Source organism: Sebastes umbrosus, chromosome 12 (genome assembly GCF_015220745.1).
Source record: "Sebastes umbrosus isolate fSebUmb1 chromosome 12, fSebUmb1.pri, whole genome shotgun sequence".
NCBI lineage: Eukaryota > Metazoa > Chordata > Actinopteri > Perciformes > Sebastidae > Sebastes > Sebastes umbrosus.
The window spans coordinates 17,662,500-17,671,288 of NC_051280.1; the positions used below are offsets into that span (position 1 = coordinate 17,662,500).

At 42.0% G+C, this 8,789-nt stretch overlaps 1 protein-coding gene across 1 annotated transcript; it reads left to right on the plus strand.

Moving 5' to 3' along the window:
* Nucleotides 1-4,591: 4,591 nt before the first annotated feature.
* On the plus strand, nucleotides 4,592-8,377 carry glula (glutamate-ammonia ligase (glutamine synthase) a). Its single transcript, XM_037788201.1, has 7 exons — nucleotides 4,592-4,731; nucleotides 5,387-5,575; nucleotides 5,725-5,886; nucleotides 6,606-6,752; nucleotides 6,837-6,964; nucleotides 7,057-7,256; nucleotides 7,348-8,377. The coding sequence occupies exons 2-7, from the start codon at nucleotides 5,410-5,412 to the stop codon at nucleotides 7,658-7,660; spliced, it is 1,116 nt and encodes a 371-aa protein (XP_037644129.1). The 5' UTR covers nucleotides 4,592-4,731; nucleotides 5,387-5,409; the 3' UTR covers nucleotides 7,661-8,377.
* The last annotated feature ends 412 nt before the right edge of the window (nucleotides 8,378-8,789 follow it).

The window sequence follows — 8,789 nt, forward strand, 5'->3', positions numbered from 1 at the left end:
AAAAAAAACGCCCTCGGTTTGTAAAGGCCATAACATGCACTGTTTCTTAAAACACACCTGTTTGAACTGTGGGTATTAACATTTCAATGTATTAATTGATCCTAACTTTAACAGTGAAATCTCACAAAGTTAGGGTGAAAAAAAATATAAATCTGGGGTGAAAAAAAATGAAAAGACCCTCCTGTACTCTTCCAAAAATGTCAGACTACCCACCCTTCAGCAAACATAAAATATAGAATATCCTCCCCCTTTTTCTGACGACCTTACCCTCATAATAATTTTCATACAGTCCCTTAGTTTCTATTATTTTTTGTCTGCCAGGGACAATGATAGACATAAGTCCAGGAATTACATTTTTATAAAGTCACCTATCTTTTAAGAATATATTACAATATATAAAAATATATTATTATGTCAAAAAACTGAACCAAACCAAAATAAATAAGAATCGGCACCTCTCTGTTCAAGGACAGGTCATTGACAAGAAATTCAATTGTTTTTGACCATCCTTTCATATGTGAGAAAGGTACTTTTATCAGTATCTCCCTAAAGTACTTTTGTCTGGTAGTGCTTGACATAGGTCCAAAATATATCCTCACACTTCAAGTAAAACCCTCCATATGCATGCATGTTTTTGTACGTAAGATAGAGAGCGGCGTCCCTTCGGTTACTCGTGGTGTCCTCTCTCTATATTAGGACACATTTCACAGAAAACTCACAACAGACTGGTGCAGCAGCTTGCGTGGTGCCTTCAGGCGAATGTGACAATGATTAAGATGTGAAAACTCAACATGTTTTTTGTCTGAGAACGACAAGTCACTTAACATGGGCTGTGATTTCATCATCCGCCGGGAACACCACCTGAAACTTTGGGGAACTTAAGTCACAAGAGTTATTTATAAGTATTTGACGGTTTTCCCCGGTTAAATGTAGGGTCGGTAATGCTGAGAAACCAGCAAAAGTACACTCGATTTTAAAAATGATCCAACTGAAAAACCAAGCCCAGTGTTGCCAACTCTTTTCCGATGACAGTAGCTAGCAGCACTCGCTCCAAAAGTCCTTAAATCTAGAGAGAAAGTCACCAAGTCGATAACACTGACAGTCTGCCCCCTCAGGCCTCCCTCCAAAGCCACTCCCCCAAAATTATCATTATGAACATAAACATATCATAATGAACATAAACAATAAACATGGCTATTGTTAGTACTCACGCTATCTAACTAGCAGCTTGTGGAAGACTCCGGGGATGCGCAATGAGTGCACGGGCAGAGTGTTTATTCCAGTTCTGCGACAGCCACCGATACCAGATTTTTTTTGTCATAGCATTTGATTTATTGATTGCTGTTGGGATATAATGAGAATTTCAACAAATAGAGCACTACCAGCCCTACCTTTAAGATCTGAGATTGGCAGATTTCTACTCTTTTCATTGCAAGCTACAACTGCTACGGCACAGTTTGAATATTTTACTGAACCACTGTTTCTGTTCGTGTTTGGTATTTGGCATCAGTCCATCTCCATAACAACGGAGTAAACTCCAACCACTGAATAAAGACTCTTATATGTGGTTAAAGGCCCTAAAAAGATACTGAGTAGACTTTGAGTTAAGATTATTTTATGAAACTGCTATTTTCAAGGTTGAGAATAAACATCCGAGGGTGGGGCAGGTCGTCCACCAATCGGAAGGTCGGTGGTTCGATCCCCGGCTCCTCGGTCACATGTCGATGTGTCCTTGAGCAAGACACTTAACCACAAATTACTCCCGAAGGCATAGCCATCGGTGTGTGAATGAGCATTTAGATTAGATTCTGATGGGCAAAGTTGGCACCTTAGCAGCCTCTGCCATCAGTGTATGAATGGGTGTGTGTGAATGCTGACATGTTGTGTAAAGCGCTTTGAGGGGTCAGAAGACTAGAAAAGCGCTATATAAATGCAAGTCCATTCACATCCATGTTTATCAAATTTGATTATTTTATATGTCACTTCATGCGTGATATTTGTAGATACTGGAAAAATATTCTTATCAATACCATGATATTGGTTTCAAACATATTGCCCAACTTTATGAAATATAAACATTCATATTTTTAAACAACAAATATGATTTCAACTGAAGCAACTGTACGTTGTCTTTTTGGATTTACTTGTCTTTGTATGTATGGGGGTCCTCCAGATGGTCAGCGTTGCCACAGCAAGCCTGAAACAGAGCCTCTTCCTCCTCCTACTCTTCATCTGCTGCTCTGGAGCGAAGAGTCCATCAGGTGGTGCTGTCCAACCACTGAACTGCAAAACAAAACAATGGCAGGGGGTTGCTCAGGAGGATCATTTTTATGAAGTAATACAATGTTTTCAGTGTATCACAGATGGAGGTTTACATACCAGTTACAGTATGTTAGAAAGCTTTTAATCTAAGACGGAGCCAGAACCAATCCAAACAAAGAACAGAAGGTTAAAGGGCAAAGTATCGGCTGTATTAACAGTGGATACCAAAGGAATTAAATGTAATTTTGTGTTCATGTTTTTTCATACATGGGAGAGTCCGTTAATATCAATACTAATATTTTGTTGCTGAATTCACTTGGCATACTTCCTGCTCACTAGTTTAAATCCAGGGCACAATATTGCCAGAGGGCTGCAGGCTGATAAGATGCATGTTTGCGGTTCATTTCTGCCTCCAATGAATCACAACACACGACAACATACACTGCAACAACACTCTTTTCCAAAACCTGCTGCAGAGATTTGGTGGGGACATCCACTGTACAGCTCCTGCCACAGTCCAAGATGAGGCTGCATGGTATTTTAAGCCAGGGCCCTAAGAAGGTCATCATAAAGAACCCCAGCAGGTGTATTAACAGATGATCCTGGGGAGTTTCTCTACACTGTCTCCTCATCCTTGCCAAGAGTAACCACAACAACAAACCTGTCCATTCATGCCTCCCAGCACAACCACCCTTACTTAAAGTTACCTAAAGGTTCAAAGCAAGCTTCATGCCACAAGGTCAGTGAGTGTCATGAGAAATAAGGCCTGAGGTGATGTCTTCAAGCTCTTTGGCACTGAGTTCATTTTCAGGTTGCTTTGCAGCCACAGATGGTATCCAACTACATCAGTGTCCTTACCTGGTGGTGATACCATCAAACTCTCACAATGCATGCAGGTATAGTTATCTCATGAAATGAACCAGTACAAGAATCTTTTAAGAGCGTGTCACATCACCTTTGCACCAGAGCTGGGAAAACTGAAAACCACTTGTCCACTTAGAAAGAAAGCTCACTGCAAATGCATTCAGGTTAAGTGATCACCTTTATCTGAAGATGAAACACCTAACCTGGTGGAAGTGCTCTCTTCGATATAAAAAATATAAAAAAATCAAGTGTGATAATTATGCTATTAATAAACCAAAACATATTCAACATATATGCTACAGAAACTAACATTACACTAATTTCAGACCACATCTCTGCATTGTTATTGATTGTTTTAAAGGTACAGTGTGCAATGAGCAACTCTCATATGAATGAACGGGAGCCCGCCTCCAACGCTATATCCAGTTCTCTTTATACATCCATGGGCCGGAGTCTCTGCTGTACTCTGCTCCGCTGCCTGCCTGCTTGCCTTCACTCACAGCTCGTTCCACCTCACGTGCATGCAACACACTACACACTGCAGAAGACTTCGTAGCTCTGAGAATATCTAGTAAATGTACAGTGGACGTTTGTGCAGAAATAAATGCTGCAGCTCCTCCAGACCAATAGAGGTTTTCCGTGTCTTGTGAAGTGACGGGGCTCCGCAGCGAGTTACGTTATCGTCTCTGACCGGGTGCCGGTGTCTCCCTGTTCCCTCCGGCCGCGGTCGGGAAGCTGAAGCAGGAAAAGCCAACACTAGGATCAGATATTGTGGTTTTAGCTGACGTGTGTCGCCTCACTGTTTTGAGCGATGCTCGTTCATGTCTATGTAGCGCGAGCAAGCGCGAGCCCGACGTTGACTTTCGTTGACTTAACGGCCACAGGTGTCGCTGTTAACAAGCATTTCTGATTCTTACAAACAGTCCCTTTAAAATTATACTCCATAATAAGAACCCCCAAAATGTTACACACTGGCCCTTTAAGTGTGGATTCATTTTACACATAATTTGCTCACATATATAGGTCAAAAACCGGATTGAACCAGACCATATTTCTTAGTGGGATTACATAACTTCTCCCATTAAAAACCAATTCTGGTTGATACCACATGGTGGCGTCTTGTACCGAGAGCTATACCTGATTGTTTTGTGGTGAGGATGTTGTACATTTTGTCCCAAACGGTTGACTCAAACAATGAAGCACGTTTTCCAAAAAAAAGCCTTCATGGCAACATCATTAACAACTTTTTGTTTTTACTTTAATTCTAATTCCTTGCATCGTGTCTGCTATGTGAGGATGAGGATGCACTGAACAGCACGTGGTGGAGCTGCTGCTGCTGCTGCAGGGCGGTGATGCTTCAGCGTGCAGCCTCTCGTCCAATCAGCGTCCTGCATGCTGCCTTCAATCAGCCCTGGGAGTCAACACGCTGCCGTCCTCTCCGACCAATCAAAGAAGCGACGTCCCTGTTCCTGCTCTTATAAAATGTGCACAGCTCCCTTAGACATCGGTACCGGAGAATGAGAGAGACACTAACGATACATCACACGACAAGACATTGGACCTGTCAGTCCTTTAGTTTTTATTTCAATTTCCTCTGTTTGCCAGGTAAGATGTCACTTCTTTTATTTCACTTCATCGTGGTTGCTCAGCTTGTATCAGACTTTAAACAATGATCTCTGTACTTATGGTGCGTTTATCTTGCTTCAGTGGCTCCAGCTAGTCTGTTTTACATGTTACATGTGTATGTTTTTAGTTGTAGTTGCCTTTTAGATGATGGATTACAACGAGGAAGCCTGATGATGTAATATTACTTCAGCCAACTGTTGTAACCATGACTACAACAACAGGCTGTAATGGATACAGGATGTACAGAGAGAGGTGGTGTTTTTTTTTTTTTGCTGAAGTTGTGTGTTTCCTTGTGATGTTGTGTGGTTTTCCACATCCTTTGTGAGGTGAATTCAATCTTAAGCCCCTAATAGTAGTCATCATGCACATGTATGCTGTGGCTTTTTTTCCCCTTTGTTTCCAAACTGGAGAGAGAGAGAGAGAGAGAGGGGGGAAAAGACTGGAAATGTGCCTTCTTTCTTTTGCATCCTCAACATGTTTTTTCTCCTTTCTGGAAGAGGAGACAATGGTGGTGTTTTTGTAGTTTTATTTGAGCTCCACCTCCCACCCTCTGGTTATGCAACTTGTGATCCAGAGCACACTGAGGTCTCACACACTCTCCTCTTCCTCTCCTTCTCCTCTTCTTTATCCTCAGGTGTGTTATAGTAGGAAATAAAGATGGCCACGTCCGCCAGCGCCACGTTGAGTAAAGCTGTCAAGAAGCAGTACATGGAGCTCCCTCAGGGGGATAAAGTCCAAGCCATGTACATTTGGATAGATGGAACCGGAGAGGGGCTTCGCTGCAAAACCAGGACTCTGGATTTTGAGCCCAAAAGCATCGATGGTAAGCAGCACCCTTTAATCTTACTAATCATAAAGATGATTAATTCATACAGTGTAATATAGCTCATCTGTAAACTGCTCAGAATTCCAATGTACTTGGGTGCAAATGGCAAATAAAACTCTTGAATCCTCATCTCCCTCCTCTTGTAGATCTACCTGAGTGGAACTTCGACGGCTCCAGTACCTACCAGTCCGAGGGCTCCAACAGCGACATGTATCTGCTCCCTGCTGCCATGTTCCGGGATCCGTTCCGTCAAGACCCCAACAAGCTGGTCCTGTGTGAAGTGCTCAAGTACAACCGCAAACCTGCAGGTAACAAAAGAAGCTCAGAATCTGTAAAGCTTTAACTTGTAATATGATGACAAAAACATAATTTAAAAGATGCTGTAACAGGAGTATACCTACTTAACATGATTTAGACTTGGATTCAGAAATGTCATGTACAAGAAAAAATGTTTTTTGAGTATATTTAGTTGCCATTATTTAACAAGTATAATAATATGTTTGATAAAACAAGCATGTAATCTGACCTGAATGGGGCCACCTGCTGTGGTTCCCCCTCAAACTAGATTAAGCCTGGCTATGTTGCATTCCTCGTATAAAAAAAAAAAATGCTGCGCACACACACAAATGAGACGTTGTGCAGAATGTGCACACATTCACATGCTTTGACACAAGTGCCCTAATCTGCATTATGCATGCACTCATCCATGCATCTTGCAGGCATTTAGAAGCTGTAGAAGTCATGGATGCATCTGTAAAAAAGCCCTAAATCTAGCAAAATTATTGGAATAGGAAATTGAAATTATAGCTGTAATTAATTTACAGTTTCATACACAGTTTTTCTTGAGGTGAAATCTCACACTTTCATAGCTCTAGGACACTAAAGCAAATCTGAACTTGTTGCATACCTTACCAAAGTACTACTTGTATGATTTGCCTGGCTATTTAGATGACACTTTGCATAACTGGATTTGACTGTTTTAGTGTCAAGTTTTCTGAGTTGTTTATTTTTATTTTTTTCCTTGCAGAAACCAACCTTCGAATCACATGTAGCAAGATTATGGAGATGGTGGAGGACCAGGTTCCCTGGTTCGGAATGGAGCAGGAGTATACCATCCTGGGCACAGACGGACACCCTTTCGGCTGGCCATCTAATGGTTTCCCTGGACCACAAGGTAAGCAGCTAGATAACTTGTTGTGCATAGAAAAAACATGAATACATGTCTGGATGGTTTGTTTAATAATGAATGCATTCACAGGTCCATACTACTGTGGCGTGGGAGCTGACAAAGCCTATGGCAGAGATATAGTGGAGGCCCATTACAGAGCGTGTTTGTATGCTGGAGTCGAGATCTGTGGCACGAATGCAGAAGTGATGCCTGCTCAGGTAATAATAATATCCATGTCTGGACTTTACACATGTTTTTATGGTTTTAACAGCCAGTTAAAAAATTAAACATTACTTTCTTGTGTGCTCAGTGGGAGTTCCAGGTTGGACCTTGTGAAGGGATCAACATGGGCGATCATCTCTGGGTGGCACGTTTCATCCTGCACCGCGTCTGTGAAGATTTTGGCGTGATCGCCTCCTTTGACCCCAAGCCAATCTCTGGCAACTGGAACGGTGCTGGCTGCCATACAAACTTTAGCACAAAAGAGATGAGGGAAGATGGCGGATTAAAGTGAGTGTCACTTGACAGCTCTGCTAATGTGTTTCAGCATGACTGTTTTTAAAAATTTCTGATGGGGAATCTTTGTCATTTCTGCTTTCAGAGCTATTGAGGACTCCATTGAGAAGCTTGGGAAGAGGCACAGCTATCACATCCGCTCCTATGATCCCAAAGGGGGGCTCGACAACGCCCGCCGTCTCACCGGCCACCACGAAACCTCAAACATCAACGAATTCTCCGCAGGCGTGGCCAACCGCGGCGCCAGCATCCGCATTCCTCGTAACGTCGGCCAGGAGAAGAAGGGCTACTTCGAGGACCGCCGCCCGTCGGCCAACTGCGACCCGTACGGTGTGACCGAGGCCCTGATCCGCACCTGTTTGCTGAGCGAGGAGGGAGATGAACCTGCGGATTATTAAATCCACAACTCAATGACTGACTCCCACTTCCCTCCTGACTTTATCTTTTCTTTAAACTAGTACTGTATTTTTTTTTCTCTCCCACCTGAGATGATTTTAACCTGCATTTAATGGCTTAAAGTTGGCTGGTCAACTTAAAACATGACAAGGTAATGATATCCTTGGTAGTTATGCGCTGGTAATGGCAGGGTACGTCTTTCCCCTCGTCTTTAGAAGGGATCGGCTTTTGTAACACTGTTTTATAGCCCTTGTCATATCTTTCCCTTTCTGTCTGTCAGTGAACTAAAAATGAATTAAAGCACACGGACCCTGAAGAGTAGAGCTGCTAAAGGCTGGACAGCATGAGTAACTTAATAAATCTGACTAGTTCATGTACTGTTAAAATATGTTGACCTGCCTTTTCAAGTATCCAGTCTTCATTGTTACTAATTCTTCTGATTTTATGAAGTGTCTATTTTTTAAATGGCAAATGTTTGATGTCTTCAGATTTTTGACACACTGGGTCAACTTGTATGGTACACTTTGTAGATGTCTGTACCCAGACGTATGTTGTTCAAATGTGGTGGATCTGTCCATAATGCCATTTGTAGATTTCCTCAAGGAGTTTTATCCTTTTGTTAACTGAGATATTGTAATGCACCTGTTTTGGTAAAACATCATGTTTGCTGGACCTGGTGTTTTTTATTGATGCATTTAAAACTTTTATTTTTATCACAACATGGCTGTATGACTCTTCACTTAAAAGGTATAGTTTTGGCAAATACATTTATTCGCTTTCCAAGAGTTGGAGAAGATCGACACACCTGTATGCTAGAGCCAGTTAGCTTAGCATAAAGACATAACGTTACTAAAACACAAATGTTCCCTTCAGACAGAGCCAGGCTAGCTGTCTCCCTTTGTTTCCAGTCTTTATGCTAAACTAGCTGGCTGCTGAACTGATCAACACTTAGGAGTCTGGCTTTCAAAGCTTTCTCAACACTTGACTTGATAATGATGGAGCAGACATCCCATACAAACTCTGGTGCTAATTTCTTACAACTTGGCCTGAAGATCTTCATAATTAAACACAACGGCAAGTATCTAGTTGGCCACATGATCAATTGAAACTAGTCTCCAATCTAAAATAAAA

What these genes read in the sequence shown, in the direction of transcription:
- glula (XM_037788201.1), top strand. Translation starts at nt 5,410, where the DNA reads ATGGCCACGTCCGCCAGCGCCACGTTGAGTAAAGCTGTCAAGAAGCAG. An exon ending in GTACAACCGCAAACCTGCAG is followed by an intron (nt 5,887 to 6,605) that starts GTAACAAAAGAA and finishes TTTTCCTTGCAG; the next exon opens with AAACCAACCTTCGAATCACA. An exon ending in TGGTTTCCCTGGACCACAAG is followed by an intron (nt 6,753 to 6,836) that starts GTAAGCAGCTAG and finishes ATGCATTCACAG; the next exon opens with GTCCATACTACTGTGGCGTG.